Source organism: Palaemon carinicauda, chromosome 32 (assembly GCF_036898095.1).
Source record: "Palaemon carinicauda isolate YSFRI2023 chromosome 32, ASM3689809v2, whole genome shotgun sequence".
Classification (NCBI taxonomy): Eukaryota; Metazoa; Arthropoda; class Malacostraca; order Decapoda; family Palaemonidae; genus Palaemon; species Palaemon carinicauda.
The window spans coordinates 81491611-81512941 of record NC_090756.1 but is presented as its reverse complement, the minus strand read 5'-3'; the positions used below and the strand labels follow the sequence as shown (position 1 = coordinate 81512941).

Below are 21331 nucleotides of genomic sequence, written 5' to 3'. Positions count from 1 at the left end.
AGCGGGCAATCTAGCTTCTGCGCACTCTCTGCTGTCTCGGACACGCACTTCTACGCGCCATCGCTCGCCCGCACACCCTCGCTATTGCCCTCACGCTCGCGAATCTGGGTATTCCCCATCGCGCGAGCGCCAGCGTGCTCCCCAGGGCGATCACCAATATCATCCCAGGCACGAAGCTGCAGGACAATGTGCGGCAAGGTCGCCATCGCCACATTCTCCCCCCCCCCCCACCCCACCCCCCTGCAAGCGCAGAACAGCGCTCGCCGGCAGGGGGGAAGGTTCCAGAAAGATCAAGGGACATTTCTTCTCCATCATCTTCGTCTTTTCAGGCGAACCCCCCTTTGGTAACTCCTCCAAGGGGTCGGTCGATCCCTTTCCCTCCAGAGGGAGTATCTGACAGCGCAGCCGTCAGCCAGCAGCCTTGGTTTGGGACACTGGTCAGAGCAGTCGTGCAGGCGTTTAAGCCTGTTTTCTCTGGCCTGAGCCACAAATCCTTGGCAGCTTCTACTCCCCTGAAGAGGAAAAGAGGAGTTTCTAACGTGGTAACTTCTCCGAGGGCAAAGCTGACTCCTCGTAAGTCTTTGAGGCAGGCCTCCTCTCCACCCCAGACTTTTTCTCTCTCCCCTTCGGACGAAGACTTCCCATACTCAGTGGAGTCATGTGAGGTGAGGCGTTCCCCCATCGCACCATTGAGGGAAACCCCACCTCGCGTTGAAAAGTCTGCTCAGGTAGGAGTGGAGAAGAGCCTACCCCCGTCGTCGTTGGAGTCTTGCATCCCTCCCAGGAGGGAGTCGAAGGACTCCAAGATGGTACCAAAGTCTTCTTCAAGACTTAGACTGGTGCCAGCCAGTCATTCGGAGAACGTCCGCGAGTCCCTCCAAGAAGAGCCTTCGGGGACAGGAGACTTCGCTACTAGTCCTTCAGGAGGAGAGCTGCAGGAGTCAGAACATGCATTCTGGCAGGTTCTGACCCTTATGAGGACTCTCAATGGGTTTGCTGTCCCAGAGATTCCTCCTCGTGAGGGCAAAGACACGATCTTGGACAGAGTATTTGGTACTCAAAAACCCTCGAAGGCCAGTGGGGCTTTGCCATGGTCTCAAGGGGTCAAGCGTGACAGGGACAAGATCGAAGTTCAGCTCTCCGAGCTTGCCTCCTCCAGCCGTTCCAGCGCCGGTAACAAGCTCCTCCCACCTCCTCGTGTACAACAGAGGAGGTACTTCGACATCGTAGAGGAGACTTGTTTGGCTCTTCCTCTTCGCCATTCATTGGAAGAGCTTACCAGGGGAGTCCCTCTTGAGAGACTCTCCAACCGGCAGGTCTCATTCTCGGCGACTGAGATCCTTAGCCAGGAGAAGGTGGTGAAGTGTGCCATGCAGGCCTCTTCGTGGCTGGACATAAGAATTGGTGGTAATAAAAAAGATACATCATACTTGAAAACTAAATTAACAGTAATGATAAGGAAAACAATATGCAAAGAAATAAAAATAAAATGATAAAACCCATAGACTGTAGATAAAAATTTGTAAAAACTGGTCAATAAGGTGGAGCCAATACACTATGCAAGGATAGCCCTTTCAACTGAAGGGAGGACAGTAAGGATGGTTTTGAAAAGGAAAAGCAACAGATATGGAAAAGACAACTTCATGATAAACCACCAGGCATCTGTTTTCCTTCTATTAATCCTGCTCAACACCATTTAAAAAAACAAGAGGAAAAAAAAAATAATTTGGCCGGAAGTACCCCAAGCACTTGAAAAAAACAAAAGAGGAAGAGAAATAAGATAGAACAGTGTCAGTGACTATGGCACTATCCAATACTAGAGGACAATGGTTTGATTTTGATGTTTCCTTCAAGAAGAGCTACCCTTACCACGAGGAAAGTAGCCACTGAACAATTATATTGCAGTGGTTAACCCCTTGAGCGAAGAAGAATTATTAAGTAATCTTAGCATTGTCAGGTGTTTGAGGACATATGAGAATGTGGAAAGAATAGGCCAGAATATTCGGTGTGTGTAGATAAAGGAAAAATTAGCCGTAACCAGAGAGAGGGATCCTATATAGTACTATCTGGCCAGTCAAAGGATAGGTCAGACTATTCAGTGTGTAAACATGGAAAAAATGAGCTGTAACCAGAGAGAGGGATCCAATGTAGTACTGTCTGGCCAGTCAAAAGACCCAATGACTCTAGCAGTAATATTTCAACAGGTGGCTGGTGCCCCGGACTACCTACTACTTACAAAAAAAATGGCCGCCATCCTTTGGTATCGATGTTTCTGGAAATTCTGGTAGCGAAAGGTCAGACAGGGAACATTCAGGGCTTGTCAGAGAAGGTTTCTGGTTGTCCTCTTTGGGGGAAGAAGCAGAGGGGGACGATCCCTTTTAGCTTTCTTCTTATGAAGGCTACTGAATTTCTCCCATTGGGAAGATGACCATTTCCTACAAATCTCACAAGGGAAAGACATGGAACACCTCTTACCTTGAAATTGCAGGATATGAAGAATGGCTATCTACCTCCACCCAACTCATGAAGGTGCTACAAGGACGACCTTCAAGGTCAGCGTAGGCACTCATAGATAATTGAGAAGCACTCGCAATACAAGAATTGATAAGGAAAAGCACAAAACCCCAGCAATGACATCGGTCGAGCAGAAATCCACTCATCACAGTGAGTGAAGTGGGGATTGATCTGCAGGCATACCCATTGCGTGTGGGGATTGGGCCAACTATGCAATGTTGCCAGACCCACAGACTTCCTTAATTATGGCCATAGCTAAACAGCAATAGAGTGTAACACGTATGAATGATTAGGGTCTGTATTCATATAGGAACAAACCTACAGTATTTTATGTTCTTAGAAATCGTATGGACTGAGGTGAAGGATATTGAAGATTATGATTATGGGAAGTATAAGGGCAGTGTTTTATTCTAAATCATAAAGTAGACAAAAAAATGTCTTGTTGGTAATAAGATTATCTGAGATTTATGTTCAAGTATATTACAATTGTTGGATTTAGTTAAATAATTCCTTCAAAATCATCATCTATGATTAATATCATACCAGTACAGTACAGTATGTTTATAAAAATGTCTTTCTTTCCAGTCGCTATTTGGAAAAGAAGCAGATAAATTAGATCGGGCAACAGACGATGAAAGAATATATTACCTCATCGAAAAGGAGCCACTTGTGAACCGTTTCATTTCAGTGCCTCGAGACAAGAGTTCCATAAATTGCGCAGCCTTTATCGCAGGCATAATAGAAGCTGTGTTGAATTCCACAGGCTTTGTAAGTTGATATCCACTTTATCTTAACCTAGTTTTATAAAAAACATTACACATTGATATTAGTGTATACAGTAAGGACAAAGTTACAATAAAAACCATAGAATAATACAATGCACATTATTCTTTTACAGCCAGCCAAGGTTACAGCACTTTGGCATAAAGGAACAACCTTCATGATCAAGTTTGATGAAAATGTTCTCACGAGGGATAAACAGCTGGAAGGTCGATAGTATCATAATGCGAAGTAGCTGGTAAGAGCTTTTATGATACTGCAATAAAACTGTATAATAGTGATTAAAGTTTTTTTATATCATAGTTAGCCCTGGTCTCCATGCAGAATTCAATTTTGAGGAACCATGAATGCAATGTCAACCGAGGTTCAAAAATAAGATGTCTTAGGTTACTAAGAAAACTTGCTCATTTTATGTTTTATTTTATAAACACTGGTAATTGAATTAATTAGTAATATTGAAGGTATGAAATTATTTATTTATACATACTGAACATCTAACATAAATGTTAATTTTAACCAATTTCAAATCACTAAAGGGGAAATATTTAATAAGCATTATTTTTTTTCAGTAATCATGAACATTTTATGGTTGTATGTTGCAGTCTCATTATATTTTAAATTTTTAGCAGAAAGTGAGAGGATTAATTTTCTTGTTGTCCTGAGGATGTGCTAATTCAGTCTTGCTATTGCTCTAAAAAATTATAAAGTACTTGACATGTCCAAACACTGTATGTTTCATCACCTTGGTTGTATGACCTTAAAGTGCTGTGATGGAAAGTTAAACCAAAGCAGTTCCAACCTAATATATTTTTAACGTAATCAAACTTATTTTCAAGGTATAGTTCAAGTTAAACAATGTAGTTTTATCATCATTTACATGAAACTTAATTACAGCATCCTCTAGATAATAGACTATAGAGCCTCAGCATTAATCATGTAACGTAAAATGACGCCAGATTGAGTATAGCTAATCAAACAACAAATTGGAACGTATTTAGTAGTTACGGTCTTTGCATTCCTGCATCATTGCAGTTCCCACAATTTAACCTGGAAATTTTCAGGATGTAATGAAAGTCCGCCTAGGTATGACATTTAATAAAATATATGATAATTATACTTTGATTTACTAGCCTAAGGAGATTTGCAAGCTTATCAAAAAAAATTTTTATTGGGTTAATGTAAAAAAATTGTCTTTTGTATTTAAGTCACTTGCTATTTGATAAGAAAAATGGGTAATTCTTTTCATTAAAATGCTTAATACTGTATGTTCATCAAGAGGTATGCTGTGGAAGAAGGGGTTTGAATGACAAAAACAGTGATGCACATGAGATTTAAAGTTTGTACACCATTGTATAAAAACTTTAATCTTTAATTTATATTATGTGCATGAAATTGTTTTATCAAATATGATGAATGTGTTTATGTTGGTACTTTATCACTAATTAGCAGAAAATATAAGTATCAAACATTCAAATCATTAGTATGTGTCAAATTCTTTGCATTAAAGTATGCCAAATTATGAATATGATTTATGGTTATTTATAAAGTAATTTTGTTCATGAGGCTAGTATAAAATATTTTTAAAAAATCAATTTAAAATGAATGTAAAACAAACCTAGGAATGATCACCCAATTCTCCGTCTTTTATTGAAAATCCCTATTTCCTTTCCTGACTAGTTTCCACATGCTTCATGCTTATACTTACTTGCATCCACAAATCATTATTTTTGTTGATAAGAATTACCTCAGTATCCTCTAAAGAAACACCAATGAAAATCTATAAATGTCAACACTGAATTAAAGCTAATGACAATGTGTACATTCCAGGACCTCTCTCACCATTGCTACTACCAATCACTGGCTTAACCCTTTTACCCCCAAAGGACGTACTGGTACGTTTCACAAAAGCCATCCCTTTACCCCCATGGACGTACCGGTACGTCCTAGCAAAAAAATGCTATAAAAATTATTTTTTTCATTTTTTTGAGAAAATTCAGGCATTTTCCAAGAGAATGAGACCAACCTGACCTCTCTATGACAAAAATTAAGGCTGTTAGAGCAATTTAAAAAATATATACTGCAAAATATGCTGGGAAAAAAATAACCCCTTGGGGGTTAAGGGTTGGAAATTTCCAAAAACCCCGGGGGAAAAAGGGTTAACCTTGCCACTTGTTGAAGAGAAAATTAAATTTATAGGCCAATATAAAAACATAAGTAACAACTGCAAAGCTGTCTAACCCTCATTCTTCTATGTGATGCCTCATAGATTTGTCCAAACCTTTCTTGAGGAATAAATAACATTCCTTGAGAAGACATTAACTTCTAATACTGTCCCAGTCTAAAATCAATTGTTGGTATTTGTAAAATATAAACTTATTAAATTTAATACTTTTGGATTCATACTGTCTAAATTTAGGAAGACATTAGTTACAACCACCAACATAATCTCTACTCACTTTGTTGACTAGAATTGGTTTCACAGACTAGTACTGTACACAGGCATCTGTGCTTCAAATATTACACACTAATGAATGAGAAATAGTTACTTGTAATGATAAAAGTATATCCAACAGAAAATAACCACACAATTCCACACTATAAATCTAAAACCTTAATCCCTGAATTTATCAAATCTGGAAGACAAATAGTTGTGCACTAATTTATCTTCTTGCTTCCTTCTTAATTAGTTTATTCATACACACTAAGGATACAAAAATATAATTTCTATTATCATTAAAATACATCATCACTGTTATCCTCTGAAGCAGAAAGGGGCGAAACCCTACCACTGCCTTTGACGCTACCTGTCCATGCTGACAAATTGTTTACTCTCGACTCGGTGTGTGCTGATTTTGGCCGTGCAGAAGACGGTCGTCTTTGCATTTGCCTACCAGACAGAGACTTATATGCTGGGTTTGCGTACAAAGAATGATCTTGGAGATCCTCTCTTGTTTTAGACAAGGGAGTGTTTTTCCGGGGTACAAGGACTGCTTCTCTTGTCTCGTCTTTTGAGAGAAGTGTAAGGCTATCCTCATCGCTGGCAGAATCATTCAGAAAGGAATCTGTGGACTCTGAATCTGAAGTGTCCAGACCTTCTCCTGTCATGCTCCCAAAGAACCGACGACCTTCATTGGAAAAGAAAAATTCATTTGTAATATAAAAATCTTTAAAAATATAATTCCTGTAATAAATAAAAGAGAATTTTGAATAAAATTCCAAACATTAAAATGAAATGAAATTCTTTACTAACTTTGCGTCTGCAGTTGTTCCTTGACATCCGAGTCTCTAAGATCTGTTGTGGCAGCTTCTTTTGCTCTCTGCAAGGCAACATCCTGTATAAAAGCAAAAAAAAAATTAATATTAATCAATTATTTATATACCCTTCTAAAGTTCATATGGCTTAATACTCGAAAAACTACCTTGCATTGACATATTAAAATTTCTCATTTTCCTTCAATCCCCATTGCCTAACCCCCCTAGTATACTATTGCCATTTAAATAGTTTGTCTTGTAAAAAGCGTGGTCCTTTCTTCAGCTTATAAAGTTGAAGTGAATTAAACAACTCTTTTATCTTAATTAGTGGGTAGGAGGAAAATATATGAACCTTAGGTGACTATATAAATCAATTTCATTAACAAAATTAAATATATTTCTATGAAAATCACCAGAGGTTCAAATGGCTGAATTCCACATTGAGCAGGAGGAGGATAAGTGAGTGAACTAGACAAACCAATGTGCTGCTGTCACAACCCTATCCAAAGACAGATGCATACAAACATTGTAGTAGAACAGTTTGCTTTCTTTTTGCCTCCCTTTTAACTGTTTTCCACAATTCTGTCTTCTTTTTCAGGAATAATTAGCTGATCCAATATTGTGATTGACTTCCCTTCCATATCCCTGTTTTCGTGACCCCAGCAATGATTGGATTTGACTGGGTGGTGTACATCCATGAATACAATGCGGACCTGTTTAGATATCGCCAAAGCACAGTCGGGAAACATCGTGTGTTTGTGTCAGTCAGTATAAGGGAGCAGTGCTACATGTACTAACCTTTATTGGTCCTTTTAAATAGTTTCAAATTCTATTGGGTGTTACATCATATACATGTAAAGAAGGATATACAGGTGATGAATAATTCTTGCACAGACCTTCATTAGTATATTGACTATTTTGGGTGTTGTATTTGTCAGTGTAATAATGATTCTTTAGGAGATAAATAACTGTTTCATGTGGTTATGGAATACAGTATTTACACTGTATTTAGGTTAAAAGGTATCAAGATTTCTTTTCATTTATGTATTAAATGTAGTGTTAATTATAGTGGATTCAGGATAGGTGACATTATTTAGCTTAAATGATTTAGATAGATATTAAAGTTGTGTTTTTTATAGTATTTTAACTATACTGTGTAAAAGCTGATTTATAAAATAGTTTTGAGGTGAGTTTAAAGTATAATTGAAGGTGAAACTATTAATGAATGAGTGTGTGTAGACGATTTAATAAAGTAGAATATAAATAGAAGTGGGTTTGATTTTATTCCACGGTACCCCCAAACCCCACAACAAAATGAATAGTTGCATCACTCCTAATATCATGAAGCCAAACTTTAACTTGTCCAAGATTCAATTCAAAGTTAGTTTCTGTTATTTATCTCTTAACAAGGAAGGAAACAGTAGTGTTCGAGAAAGGTAGCCCTGGTATGGTACCAGGCCTCCACCAAACAAATTAACAGACTTCTTCCAGAAACTATCCACTTTCTTGGTAAACCTTCACAATTCTACAGGGCATAGATGCATATCCTTATAAGCATTAACCCACTTCCTCTCTAACGATGGAATGCGGTAAACCGAGGAAGACCCTTCACTTTGCAATCATTCTTGGCCCTAAATATAGTCGAGAGAAAATCATTTAACCACCACAAAACTCCCCTCCATGGAGAGGGCCCAAAGTTTACTTATACAGTCAGCTCCCCTCTTCGCAAAAGGTAGGTAACAGACATACGTGTGAATTTGCATATCTTTGGTGCCCTAGGGTGGGATAACTCCTAACCTAACCTAGCAACTCGCTGCTTATTGCCTAGGCTCAGATAATTAACACACTAAGTATTGCCTACTTAAAAGATAATGATAAAAGTATCTTTAGTAACGTTATAATTATTGCATAAACGCATACAGCCACAATAACAACCAAACAAAAAACAGCTGTTTTTTTTATGAATAATCGAACAAGATAACAGCTGTTTTGCTTGTATTTCAATCATCGTACAATAGGAAACAAAGTAGCATAAAACTGTCATTTTACATTATACCATTATACACTATGGAGAAAACATCCTCAAGAAAATACACTGCAAAATATAAACTAACAGGCTGTAAATGAGGGCGAGAAAACACAATATTCATAGCCGCTACTCTGTTTGGAAATGGGGAAAACTGTGTCCGAAGCTAGGAAACCAAAAGGAAATTTAGTGGGAACCTATGAATGTACAAATCGAGCAATTAAATGTAAATACCGAATTAAGAAGATAACATTACAAAGTGTCAAAACCGGGAACATAGTTTTGTTATAACACAATATAGATAATTTCCTAAGCTTTAAAATAAAGCACCATAAGAGCTGAAAACTTTAAATTATCATGCATTGGCAACATGAATGAAACTCCAATTAATGGGTATTCTAATTGCATATTATTTATTAACAGGGTAGTGGTTTGTAAGGATTAACTTAAGATCATATAATATACTGTACTCATTTTCATTACGGTTACTTTATGCTAAGTGAAATAAGAATATTTACTGATAATTTTATCTTTTATTTATTCATAGTACTCTGGCTCTTTTGTTGTCAGTAGGCAAGCCCAGATGTCCAAAACCTAAAATATTCAATTTGTTCCGTAACCGAAATACAAACCACGCTATTTACAAAGGGTTTACTTTTAGCGCAGCTGAAATGACGAGCCAATAGTTTTTAACGAGGGTTAATTACCCCCGCGCTAGTTAGCGGGGGGTGGGGAAGGGTAGCTTGCTACCCCTCCCCCCTCCACACACCGGTGACTTGCTTCACTTCACTTTTGGCTCGGCGGTGATCAGACGTGTCTGTTCATCGCCTTCGTGACAGCCTTTAATTTTCTTCTTTTTCTTTACAGCTTGTGTGATTGGTTGGAAGTTGACCTTCAGTTATTTTCTTTTTTTTAATATGCGGACATGCCCTGGAGTTGCCGGCCGTCCTTGTGGGACTTTCATGTCGGATGTGATTACGGATCCTCACACCCTCTGCCCTCAATGTCGGGGCCGACGGTGCGACCAGGATAACATGTGCCGTGAGTGCAGGGAGTGGTCTGCCTCCCAGTGGGAGAGGTTTGGCCGTCGGCGTAAGAAGAAGTCCAAGAGAGACCGTTCTCCTCCGGGGTTAGCCTTGAAGGAGGAAGGTTCTCGGGACTCTTCTTCCGCCGCCCAAACCTCCTCCGAAGCTCCCCCTCGTCCGCCTCCTAAGGAGAGTCGTCCGAGTGGGAGCGCAGGCCCTTGTTCTGTTTCCCTACCTTCGGTGGGGGGAGAGGGCGTCGCCTCCCATAGCGAGGCGGTTCCCCCTCCTCCTCCGGGGGAGGTTATTGATAATAATACTTTATCCAGTGATGATCTGTTGCAGATTTGGTCGTCCCTGGGGCTTAAGGGCTTGCCCTCCAGGGTCGCTCTTATTGACCTTGTCTCGTTGGGGGCCGCTGTTAAACAGTCGCCGGTGGTAGCGGCGGTAGACCCTCTGTCTATTGTCGACGTCGTGGTGACAGAGGCCTCCGACGTGGCTGGGCCTTCCGACGCAGGTGCTGTTGCTGGTGATGGTGCTCTAGGCTCTCCTCCTCCTTCCGTGCATCCTTCGAAGGGGGAAGTGAGTCCTTCGGTCTCGACTGCTGCCCAGCTTCCTTCTGAGGGAAGTGTGTTGAAGGAGACTCCCCTTCGGAGGACCGATGGTCCCGACGATCTCCCCCGAGGCCGCCTCCGCCGTAAGGCTCACCGCCCTCTACGCCACAAGGGCCTCCCTTCCCCTTACAGGGGGACTAAGAGGCGCCTTTTTGGGTCTTCGTTCTCCGGGGGGGACTCTCCTCGTCAGCCTCAACCGACTACTCCGCCCTCCTTGAACCTCTCTGCGGACCGCTCTCCATCTCCTGCCGGATCTTCGCCTTCTGGAGAACTCGTCACCCGACGGGCAACGGTCCCTTCGGGGCTAAGGGATTCTTCCCTTACGCGAGCAGGGCCAGCGCACAAGCGCTCTCCTGCTCGCCAGCGATCTCCTGCTCGTCGACGATCTCCTGCTCGCCAAGACTCTCCTGCTCGCCGACGCTCACCTGCTAGTCGGCTCTCTCCTGAGGTTCGCCCCCCTCGCCAGCGCTCTCCTGCTCGTCAGCTCTCTTCCGAGCGTCAGCGCTCATTTGAGGACCATCGCCCTGCGGTCTCTGACCACCCTTTAGTTCCTGCTGAACTCCCTGCTCACCATCGTGTGTCAGAAACACATGTTCGCCAACGCGCCAGCGATCTTCCCGTTCCTGCTCGTGAACCTATCCTCTCACAGGACACGCGTCGACCTTCTGCTCGCCAGCGATCACCAGCTCGCCAGCGATCACCAGCTCGCCAGCGATCACCAGCTCGCCAGCGATCACCAGTTCGCCAGCGATCACCTTCACATGCTGCCCGCCATCGCACGAACCTGCATGATCGCCCGCTTACGTATGCTGCTCCTCATCGCAATACCCTGAACGATCGCCCTCCTGCGGATGCTGATCACCATCGCACAACCCTGCACGATCGCCCGCTTACGCATGCTGCTCGCCATCGCACAACCCTGCACGATCGCCCGCTTTCGCATGCTGCTCCTCATCGCAATACCCTGAACGATCGCCCTCCTGCGGATGCTGATCACCATCGCACCCTTTCACGCGATCATTCACCTGCGCATGCTGCTCGCCATCGCACAACCCTGCACGATCGCCCGCTTACGCATGCTGCTCCTCATCGCACAACCCTGAACGATCGCCTTCCTGCGGATGCTGATCACCATCGCACCCTTTCACGCGATCATTCACCGTCGCATGCTGCTCGCCATCGCACAACCCTGAACGATCGCCCGCTTACGCATGCTGCTCCTCATCGCGCAACCCTGAACGACCGCCCTCTTGCGCGCAATCATTCACCTTCACATGCTGCTCGCCATCGCTTACCATCACGTGATCATTATCGCCAGCGATCTTCTTCACCTACGCGGCAGCACGATCCCTCGCCGTCGCGCCATCGCTTGCGTTCGTCGCCTCGGACACGTGTTCATTTACCTGCCCACCCTCACGCCCACTCGCCTGCGCGCCCGCGCGATAGCTCGCCTGCGCGCCCGCGCGATCGCTCGCCTGCGCGCCCCGCGCGACCGCTCGCCTGTGCGCCCGCGCGACCGCTCGCCTGTGCGCCCGCGCGACCGCTCGCCTGCGCGCCCGCGCGATCACTCGCGCAACCATTCGCCTTTGCGCGACCGTTCACCCTCGCGCGACCATAGTTCGCGGCGAATTCCACAGCCGGTGGTAGCAGCAGGGACGCGTGCTCCTAGACGGCACTCGGGATCACCTCCATCCAAGCACAGGTTGGTATTGCAGGACGAGGACAGGTCATTACAGCATTCTTCCCCACCTTCTTTTCAGGCAGGTACCGTCGTGTCCACTCCAAAGGATCGCCCGATCCCTTTCACCTTAGCGAGGATTTCGGACTCTGTGTCCTTTGAGCAGCAGACATGGTTTGGTCCGCTGGCACGGGCGTTAGTGAGGGTTATGAAACCAGCACTCGCCGGCCAGGGTAACAAACCAGCGGCTGTCTCTCCTACGCTGAAGAGAAAGAGAGGAGTGGACTTCGTGGTGACTTCCCCCAGGGCGAAGTTGGTTCCCAAGAGGTCGGTCTCGAGGGTCCCCTCTCCTGCACGAGTACTCTCTCCTTCTCCCGTGGACGAGGCCTTTCCGTCCTCAGGTGAGTCCAGTGGACCGGTAGTCTTCCCCCCGGCACCAGGGGGGGAGACTTCGCTTCAGGCAGGAGAATTGTCTCGTGAGGAAGGGGCCCCTCGAACCTCGTTGTTGGGATCCTGTATCCCTCCTAGGAGGGAGCCCAAGGATTCCAAGACCATCCCTAAATCCTCTGCAAGGATTCGACAGGAACCCATGACTACCCAGGGGAATGTCCACGTATCACCCCAGGAAGAGATTCCTGGGGCAGGAGACTTAGCTGCCAGCCCGCAGGGAGGAGAACAGCAAGAGTCCGAACATGCCTTCTGGCAGGTCCTAAGCCTGATAAGGCAACTTAACAGTCTTACAGATCCAGTCATCCCCCCCCGTGAAGGCAAAGACACAATTCTGGATGAAGTGTTCGACGTTCGGAAGGCCCCTAAGACCAGTGCAGCTCTGCCCTGGTCTCGGGGGCTGAAGAGTGCCAGAGCTAGGGCCAATGCTCAGCTCGCACTTCTTGCCTCCTCCAGTCGTTCCACTGCCGGGAACAAACTCATCCCTCCTCCTCGCCTTCAGCAGAGGAGGTATTTCGAGATCCTGGGTGAGCACAACCTCGCTCTTCCGCTCCATCACTCTGTGGAGGAGCTGGCGAAGGGAGTTCCCTTGGAGAAACTCTCTGCCCGGCAGGTGTCGTTCTCGGCGGCAGAGATCCTTAACCACGAGAAGGTCGCTAAGTGTGCCATGCAGGCCACTTCGTGGCTGGACTTCTGGTTAGGATCTCTGGGCATCCTATTGCGATCTGAGGACTTGTCCAAGGAGACCAATAGGAAGGCCCTAGAGACCTTCTTGCTCTCGGGCACCCGCTCCATCGAGTTCTTGGCGCACCAGGTTACCACCCTGTGGGCCAACTCGGTGTTGAAGCGTCGCGATGCTGTGTCCGAGAGATTCCATCCGAAGGTCCCCGCCGTAGATGTGTGTAGGCTCCGACATGCCTCCCTCCTGGGGGAGAGCCTGTTTGAGCCTCAAGACTTGGAGCGAACAGCTGAGAGGTGGAGGAAATCCAGCACGGACTCCCTCCTCCACAGGGCCCTTACAACTCGGCCCTATAAGCCTCCAGCCCCGCCACAACAGCAGCAACAGCCTCGTAAGGCTCCAAAACAGGCACCGGCAGCTAAGAAAGTGGTGTCTAAGCCCCAGCCCTTTCCAGCCAAGGTCAAGAGGGGTGGTAAGTCCTCCAGGGGAGGCAAGACTTCTAGGGGTGGCGGCCGCGGCCGCAAGCCCTAGGGGTGGCAGTCCCCCTGCGTGTCCACCTGTGGGGGGATGCCTTCAGCGTTGCGTCCGCAGGTGGCAACATCTCGGGGCCGATGCTTGGACGATCTCGGTGATCGGCCAAGGTTATCGCGTCCCGTTCACGTCATCTCAACCTCCCCTGACAGCGAATCCAGTGTCGTTGAGTTCCTATGCCATGGGATCGGCAAAGGGGCTGGCCCTTCAGGCCGAAGTCAAGACCATGTTCGAGAAGGGTGCTCTCCAGGAGGTCGTGGACGGCTCTCCAGGCTTCTTCAGTCGACTCTTTCTTGTAAAGAAGGCTACTGGAGACTGGAGACCCGTCATCGATCTCTCGGCTCTGAACAGGTTTGTCAAACAAACCCGGTTCAGCATGGAGACAGCAGACACAGTCAGACTTGCGGTGAGACCACAAGACTTCATGTGTACACTGGATCTAAAGGATGCGTACTTCCAGATCCCAATCCATCCGTCTTCCAGGAAGTACCTGAGATTCTGCCTAGACAACAAGATCTACCAGTTCAAGGTGCTGTGTTTCGGTCTCTCCACAGCTCCTCAGGTGTTCACCAGAGTGTTCACCCCGATTTCGACTTGGGCGCACAGGAACGGCATTCGTCTCCTTCGTTACCTAGACGATTGGCTGATCCTAGCAGACTCGGAGTCGACCCTTCTTCGACACCGAGACAGGCTTCTAGATCTTTGCCAGGATCTGGGGATCGTGGTAAACCTCGAGAAGTCCTCTCTGCAGCCGTCCCAGCGACTGGTTTATCTAGGCATGCTAATAGACACCAATCTCCACAAAGCCTTTCCATCAGACGACCGGATAGCAAGGCTGAGGAGGGTGGCGGAACCTTTCCTCAGGCGAAAAGAACTCCCCGCCCAATCGTGGTTGCGTCTCTTGGGCCACCTATCCTCCCTGGCCCGTCTGGTTCCAAACAGCCGCCTCAGGATGAGATCCCTTCAATGGCGGCTCAAGTCCCGGTGGAATCAAGGATCCGATTCCCCGGACACTCTGATCCCAATGGGGTCTCTGGAACAGACGGACTTGCGGTGGTGGCTGGCCGACGAGAACCTGCGAAAGGGAGTGAGTCTTCTCGTCCTTCCCCCGGAATTGACTCTGTTTTCGGACGCGTCAAAAGAAGGGTGGGGGGCGCACGTTCTGAACCAGAGGGCCTCAGGCCTTTGGTCAGAATCAGAAAAGTGCCTACACATCAACCTGCTAGAATTGAAGGCCGTCTTTCTGGCCCTTCAACAGTTCCAACGGTTCCTGGCGGGTCACTCCGTGGTGGTGATGAGCGACAACACCACGGTAGTGGCTTATATCAACAAGCAGGGAGGCACTTTTTCGCAACAGCTATCCCATCTTGCAGTAGAGACTCTGAGGTGGACCGAAACCCACTCGATAACACTATCAGCTCGCTTCATTCCTGGCAAGAGGAATGTGCTCGCCGACAGTCTGAGCAGGGCTTCGCAGATAGTGAGTACCGAGTGGTCTTTGGATCCTCAGATAGCCAACAAAGTCCTGACTTTGTGGGGTTCCCCGACGGTGGACTTGTTCGCGACAGCCTTGAACTTCAAGCTGCCCCTGTACTGCTCACCAGTCCCGGACCCCAAGGCACTCTGGCAAGATGCTTTCCAGCAACGGTGGGACAACATCGACGTGTACGCCTTCCCACCATTCTGTCTGATGAGAAGGGTGCTCAACAGGACCAGACTATCGGTCAACTGTTCCATGACTCTAGTAGCTCCGCTATGGCATCACGCGGAATGGTTTCCGGACCTTCTGCAACTCCTGACGGAACTCCCAAGGGAGCTTCCTCCACGACACGAGCTTCTCAGACAACCCCACTCCGGTGTCCCTCACAGGGCCGTAGCCTCGCTTCGGCTTCACGCCTGGAGACTATCCAGCGTCTCCTCGCGGAGAGAGGCTTTTCGCAACAGGTTGCGGAGAGAATGTCTCGGCACCTGCGAAGGTCCTCTGAGGGAGTCTACCAAGCGAAGTGGAGAGTCTTTTGTGGTTGGTGTCGTGGAAGGGGTATCTCTCCACTCGATGCCACTATTCCAGCAATAGCGGACTTCCTTGTGTATCTGCGAGAAGAAATGCGCCTTTCTGTCTCGGCAGTGAAAGGCTATCGCTCAGCCTTAAGCTTGGCCTTCAGATTGAAGGGCGTGGATATTTCTTCATCGCTAGAACTCTCTTTACTCATACGTAGCTATGAGCTTACCTGCCCCCAGTCGGAAGTGAGACCCCCTCCTTGGAACGTGGTTCGAGTTCTCAGGTCTCTCAAGAGACCTCCCTTCGAGCCATTACGCCAGGCCTCCGATCGCCACCTGTCTTGGAAGACGGCTTTCCTACTCGCCTTGGCCTCGGCCAAGCGAGTTAGTGAACTTCATGGTCTCTCGTACGACATCGCCCATTCAAGGGGATGGGGGGAGGTAACGTTCAGGTTCGTCCCTGAGTTTGTGGCCAAGACTCAGAATCCTGGAGTGCCGGATCCTCAGTTCGACTCTTTCAGGATCGCGAGTCTCCGTTCTGTAACAAACGACCCAGACCAGCTGCTGCTATGCCCAGTGAGGTGTCTGAGGTACTACTTGAAGAGAACGGCTGCAGTCCGTCCTCATGTGCGAGCTTTGTTTGTGAGCACAGGCAGGACAAAGAGGAGGGTCACAAGGAACACCATCTCTGCTTGGATTCGAAGGGTTATCCACCATGCCCTGAATCCTGACCCTCCTCCGTCACGTCGCCCTCGGGCCCACGATGTCAGGGGTATTGCTACATCCCTGGCCTTCAAGAGAAACTTCTCTGTGACGCAGGTACTTCAAGCGGGGGTCTGGAAGCGTCAAACGACCTTCACAGCCCACTACCTGCAAGACGTGACCCACAGGAGCCTCGATACGTTCTCTATCGGCCCTGTGGTGGCTGCACAACAGCTGGTCTAACCTCAGGCTCCTTTTTGGACAAGTAGCAGTAGGTTGAGGGCGTTGTTACCCGGTCTTAGTCTGTGTGAATGAAAGAGTATGTCTGACCCTTACTTCTTTCTTCATTCTCCCCTCTCTTGGGGAAGCAGCATCCTGGTCCTCGCATAGCTGACCTCGACCTCTGCAGGTAACCCATGCTTCTTTGTGCTCCTAGTATTAAGCTTAATACTGTTGCGTCTCCCATACCCTGACGAGGTGGTATGGGGAACGTCCTATCCTAGAATTCCTATCTGAAGGTCTCAAGGTCAACTTCATAGGACGAGTCACACTCTCCTCCTCACACTACTTATGTAGGCCACTCGTTCCTAGCGATGCTAGGAACCTGTGAGGTACAGGGGCTCCCTCTCTCTAGTGCTGCTCACTAAGGGATCGAGCCCCCGGGCAAGCCGAAGTCAGTAAGGCTGGGGACTTTCCACCCTTCCTAAGGGGTAAGTCACCCTTTGTAAATAGCGTGGTTTGTATTTCGGTTACGGAACAAATGACAAATTCGAAGATAATTTGTATTTTTCCTAACCATACAAACCTTAGCTATTTACACATATGTGCCCGCCATCCCTGACCCCCAAGTCAAGTCCTACCTCTAAGTGAAGTGAAGCAAGTCACCGGTGTGTGGAGGGGGAGGGGTAGCAAGCTACCCTTCCCCACCCCCCGCTAACTAGCGCGGGGGTAATTAACCCTCGTTAAAAACTATTGGCTCGTCATTTCAGCTGCGCTAAAAGTAAACCCTTTGTAAATAGCTAAGGTTTGTATGGTTAGGAAAAATACAAATTATCTTCGAATTTGTCATTTTTGTAATTAATTTTTCTACTTAAATATTAGTTTGGAAGGATTGACTTAACAAAATATAACATGTTCAGTATACTCATATAGTGTAGTAGTGTACATACATACTTATACCAAGACACTTCCACCAATTTTGGGGGGTAGCCGACAAAAAAAATGAAACACAAAAGGGGACCTCTCCTCTTTACGTTCCTCCCAGCCTGACAAGGGACTCAACCGAGTTTGGCTGGTACTGCAAGGGTTCCACAGCCCACCCTCCCCCGTTATCCACCACAGATGAAGCTTCATAATGCTGAATCCCCTACTGCTGCTGTCTCCGCGGTCTTCCAAGGCACTGGAGGAAGCAGCAGAGCCTACCGGAACTGCGTCACAATCGCTCGCCATTCATTTCTATTTCTAGCATGCTCTCTTGCCTCTCTCACATCTATCCTCCTATCACCCAGAGCTTCCTTTACTCCATCCATCCACCCAAACCTTGACTTCTCCCATGAACTCATGCATTCATCACCTTCTTTAGCAGACAGCCATTTTCCATTCTCTCAACACGGCCAAACCACCTCAACACGGCCAAACCACCTCAACACATTCATATTCACTCTAGCTGCTAACTCATTTCTTACACCCGTTCTCACCATCACTACTTCATTCCTAACATTATCTACTCGAGATACACCAGCCATACTCCTTAGACATTTCATCTCAAACACATTCAATTTCTGTCTCTCCGTCACTTTCATTCCCCACAACTCCGATCCATACATCACAGTTGGTACAATCACTTTCTCATATAGAACTCTCTTTACATTCATGCCCAACCCTCTATTTTTTACTACTCCCTTAACTGTCCCCAACACTTTGCATCCTTCATTCACTCTCTGATGTACATCACCTTCCACTTCACCATTTGCTGCAACAACAGACCCCAAGTACTTAAACTGATCCACCTCCTCAAGTAACTCTCCATTCAACATGACATTCAACCTCGCACCACCTTCCTTTCTCATACATCTCATAACCTTACTCTTACCCACATTAACTCTCAACTTCCTTCTCTCACACACCCTTCCAAATTCTGTCACTAATCGGCCAAGCTTCTCTTCCGTGTCTGCAACCAGTACAGTATCGTCCACAAACAACAACTGATTTACCTCCCATTCATGGTCATTCTCGTCTACCAGTCTCCATTCTCGTCCAAGCACTCGAGCATTCACCTCTCTCACCACTCCATCAACATACAAGTTAAACAACCATGGCGACATCACACATCCCTAGCCCCACTCTCACCGGAAACCAATCGCTCACTTCATTTCCTATCCTAACACATGCTTTACTACCTTTGTAGAAACTTTTCACTGCTTACAACAACCTTCCACCAACTCCAAATAACCTCATCACATTCCATGCTTCCCTATCAACTCTATCATACGCTTTCTCCAGATCCATAAACACAACATACACCTTACCTTTGGCTAAATATTTCTCGCATATCTGCCTAACTGTAAAATTCTGATTCATACAACCCCTACCTCTTCTAAAACCACCCTGTACTTCTAAGATTGCATTTTCTGTTTTATCCTTAATCCTAATAATCAGTATTCTACCATACACTTTTCCCACCACACTCAACAAACTAATACTCCTTGAATTACAACACTCATGCACATCTTATATAATGGTACAATACACACACAAACCCAATCTACTGGTACCATTGACAACACAAAACGCACATTAAACAATCTCACCAACCATTCAAGTAGTGTATTTAGGTAAAATAAAAATAGGAATTAATTTTATCTTTACAATATTACAACACTTCCATCATCAAAAACATTTGTTTCGGACAACTAGGATTGTTTACATAGAGCTTTAATACAGTAAGCAAAACAACATTTGTAATAACCCAATATCTATTTCATACAAAACCCAACTATTTGTTGACTTTTTTGGGCTCAAGCCATGTCGCCCTGATGGGAGCTTCCTATAGACATTTTTCTAAGGGATATTTGTCTAGTGTTACTCCCAGACAATTGACCATAGGTCTCCAGAATTCTAACTCGTGGCGCAAGTATCCTTAAAATATTCCTTAAGGATATCGCATAATATCAGGGGACGTATATCTTGATACGACACATGGCAATCTTCACCCCGAATAGAGTTTTCACCCTGACGGGGAAGAGTGGCGAAATTGAAGGGGAGCCGTTATCAAGGCTACCCTTCCTCCCTTACTATTACAGGGCCCAAAATGGCCGCTCATTCCTATTTCAGTAATGCTTTCGCACAGTGTTTCTCCCCGCTTATCTAGTGTTCTAGATTGCAATTTTTAAGGATTTATTATGCATTCTCCAGCCTCTGGAAAGTTGAGTATTTAATCTTTACTGTGTATAATTTTCAGTTGCCTTCTCACAGTAAAATTAGCATAAATTTAATGTGTTTATCGGAGCATAGCCGGTCACCGGAGGCGCCATTTTGGACGCTGTCGTTCGTCATGCATGCTTTATTTAGTCAGCAGAACGACATTCCCGGTATTTAGCTTTAATGAATTATAACTATTTAGGCAAATATTATACAGTGATACCTCGGTACTCGACCATAATCCGTTCGAGATCCGTGTTCGACCTCCGATTTGTTCGAGTACCGAATTTTTTTTCCCCATAAGAAATAATGGTATATATTCTATTCCGTTCCCAAGCACTCGAACAGGCCCAAAATATTAATAAAACGTGTACCTAAACAACAATAATTATCTAAATGTGTATGAAATTGGTCAGAAAATCCTATAAAACAATTTTAAACCATTTACTGTACTAAAATAAAACAATTTTAAACCATTTTCTGTACTGTAGTGAACATACCTTTGAGCAGCGGTTCGATGGCATACAGGGATGGATGTGGAGAGGATGGAAGGGGGAGGTTACTGCTTGGAAGGAGAGTCCCCTTCCATGATGTGGCGGGGTAGTTCTCCTTCAGGAGTTGTTTCTCTCTCCAATGAAAGGGTGGGCAGATCTATTTCAGGGGTTTCTTCTCTTCTTTGTCTCTTCTTTGGAGGAGAAACAGGCTTTGATGTAGCAGCTTTCTTTTCTTTTGTGAAAAACTGGTCTATTGTTAATTGTTTCTTCCTCCTCTGCAGTATTCTTCGAAAATGATGAATACCTGTTCTATTACGAATACCTGTTCTATTACGAAACTTTTCAAACCAACCCCTGCTCGCTTTAAATGTAAATGAATCACTTTCACTGGTACTCGGACTTTTCTTCACTAATTCTTCATAGATATGCAACGCTTTTTCACAAATGAACGCTTCACTAACACTTTCCCCGGCCAACTGTTTTTCTTTAATAAATATTAAAAGCAACTTTTCCATCTCCTCAATCACTTGTGGCCTTTGCTTAGTTACCGCCGTAACTCCCGTTGCAACATTCGCCTTCTTAATCATTTCTTTATGCTTTAAAAACGTAGAAATGGTCGACTTCGCCATTCCGTATTCTACCGCTAAATCGGACACTCGTACACCATTCTCATATTTCGCTATAATTTCCTTCTTCAACTCGATCGTTGTTCGCACTGTTTTCCTCTTCTCCTTCCCCTTAACACTCATTACTTTCTTGGGACTCATTATGAAAGCTAAAAAAGCAATTAAAAGCACTGAAAATCACTAAATCACAACGAATGCTGATCGCGCGTTGTCTGAGTGACGCTCTCGAGAGAACTGATGCTTCCCGAACAAGCGAGAGTGGCCGAGATGGCGCGATCATCACAAAGCCCATGCGGTCGTCACGTGTTCGGCTGGTCGAGTACCGAATTTTTGGTCGAGCACCGCAGCAAAAATTTCTCGAAAATTTTGGTCGAACTCCGAATTGTTCGAGTATAGAGTCGTTCGACTACCGAGGTATCACTGTACTAGTGAAGATAAGATCATGCATATAATTTTCCTCTTCCTAAATGTGTTGATCGTATACGTTAGTCTCTCGGTGATATAGGTAGCCGACATCTCGCCCTGTGCTAGGCTAACCTAGCCTACGC

General features: G+C 45.7%; 2 protein-coding genes across 3 annotated transcripts in view; one reads left to right on the top strand and one right to left on the bottom strand.

The window, feature by feature from the left end:
• Positions 1 to 7776, top strand: part of Trs31 (trafficking protein particle complex subunit 31) — a 48388-nt gene extending 40612 nt beyond the window's left edge. Inside the window, exons 4-6 of one of the 2 annotated variants that reach the window (XM_068356320.1) lie at positions 3100 to 3282; positions 3413 to 3532; positions 7145 to 7776. In XM_068356320.1, coding sequence (XP_068212421.1) covers positions 3100 to 3282; positions 3413 to 3511 — 282 coding nt within the window. In that variant the 3' untranslated portion in view covers positions 3512 to 3532; positions 7145 to 7776. Of the gene's footprint in view, positions 1 to 3099; positions 3283 to 3412; positions 4409 to 7144 lie in introns of those variants that run through there. The other variant, XM_068356319.1, reaches the window with a different exon arrangement.
• LOC137625412 (clusterin-associated protein 1-like) overlaps positions 4375 to 21331 on the bottom strand; it is a 233977-nt gene continuing 217020 nt past the window's right edge. Inside the window, exons 9-10 of the mRNA XM_068356318.1 lie at positions 6545 to 6626; positions 4375 to 6419 (exon numbers count right to left, since the gene is read on the bottom strand). Coding sequence (XP_068212419.1) covers positions 6028 to 6419; positions 6545 to 6626 — 474 coding nt within the window. The 3' untranslated portion in view covers positions 4375 to 6027. The remainder of the gene's footprint in view (positions 6420 to 6544; positions 6627 to 21331) is intronic.